The 1,242-nt window shown below is 38.4% G+C and overlaps 1 protein-coding gene across 1 annotated transcript; it reads right to left on the minus strand.

The window, feature by feature from the left end:
• Positions 1-219: 219 nt before the first annotated feature.
• LOC134237836 (histone-lysine N-methyltransferase set-17-like) lies at positions 220-1,153 on the minus strand. The gene is made up of 2 exons (XM_062719980.1): positions 961-1,153; positions 220-507 (listed from the first exon to the last, which is right to left on the minus strand). Exons 1-2 carry the CDS (start codon positions 1,063-1,065, stop codon positions 220-222), a joined length of 393 nt encoding a protein of 130 aa, XP_062575964.1. The 5' UTR covers positions 1,066-1,153.
• Between the last annotated feature and the right edge of the window lie 89 nt (positions 1,154-1,242).

The raw sequence follows: 1,242 nt of genomic DNA on the forward strand, positions 1-1,242 counted from the left end.
CACTAAATCAAAAGCAATGGGCAGTATTAAAGTTTTCGCGTACAAACAGACAAACAGACAGAGAGACACACAAAGAGAGAGAAAGAGAGAGAGACAGACAGACAGACAGAGGGATGGACACGACAAAAACTATAAACCCCCGAAACTTTGTTCATGCGGGCATAAAAATGTTTTAATGACCACATTGTATACGGTCAAGTTATCTGATAAGTAGATTGTTTAAATACCCGGATGGAAACAATTAACCATAAAGTGTATTGTTTCATTACCCGGATGTATGCGGTTTACGCCTAAAAACCTCCCATATCCATCCCCATACCAGACAAGAAGCTCTTCACCCGGCTCTATATCACGTGACGTCATATAGAAGATGATGCCCTCGCACGTGATAGGAACGACATTTTCCTGTTGATATTTGGCGGGAGAATTAACGAATCGTAACCAGTTACTACAGGCCGGATCTTCTGCATCTATGTTGTAAGTACCATCGCTCCCCTGTTTATCTACCTTTGAAAACAATAAGATCCTTATGTTTAAGAATGAATTTTAGTTCAGAATATGTTATATATTTTATACTTGATGACAATCAGATCCATGTTGATCAAAATAACTTTGAGGTAATGAATATTTAGGGATTAAAAGAATCTGAAAAATAAAGCGTGAGAGTGTTACATTAGCAATACTAGTCCCCTACCGTGTAATCTGGTTTCCTCTTAAATTGAAAATTTTATCTGAAATCATTGAAGTGGATCAAAAATAAAAATTTATCTATAACTCATCAAAGTCAAGCAAAATACACAGAAGCTAGTCAAACGGATAAACAGGCGGACAGGGAGAAACGAAAGCAGAGGAAAATTTTCTAGTCCATCTGGTTTCAATGACAGGGGTCTAGGAATATGTAACTAAAATATGCAACTTCATTTCGTTTTTCATTTTGGTTGATTCGATTTATAATTTTACCTGCCATGAATAAAAATCCTCCTTCTTGTCTACAGTGTGAATAAGTCCTTCATAAACACCGAGGATCGTGAACTTCGGAACAAAGGTCTCCGCCCATGCGCCCATCCCCGCTCCCGGAAGTGACGAAGATTTGATGGCGAATCCTGCGGGCGTGGTTAAATTAGCTCTCTCGTGAGGCAGGGAACCTAGAGGAATCTTACATGTACAAGATAATGTCAAGGACACGAAACAGAGGTCAAGGACACATGATTTTAAGTATAAAATCAACTTCTTACATGATTT

This window comes from Saccostrea cucullata, unplaced genomic scaffold (assembly GCF_032062105.1).
Source record: "Saccostrea cucullata isolate Sc308-1 unplaced genomic scaffold, CSIRO_AGI_Scuc_v1 ctg3340, whole genome shotgun sequence".
NCBI lineage: Eukaryota > Metazoa > Mollusca > Bivalvia > Ostreida > Ostreidae > Saccostrea > Saccostrea cuccullata.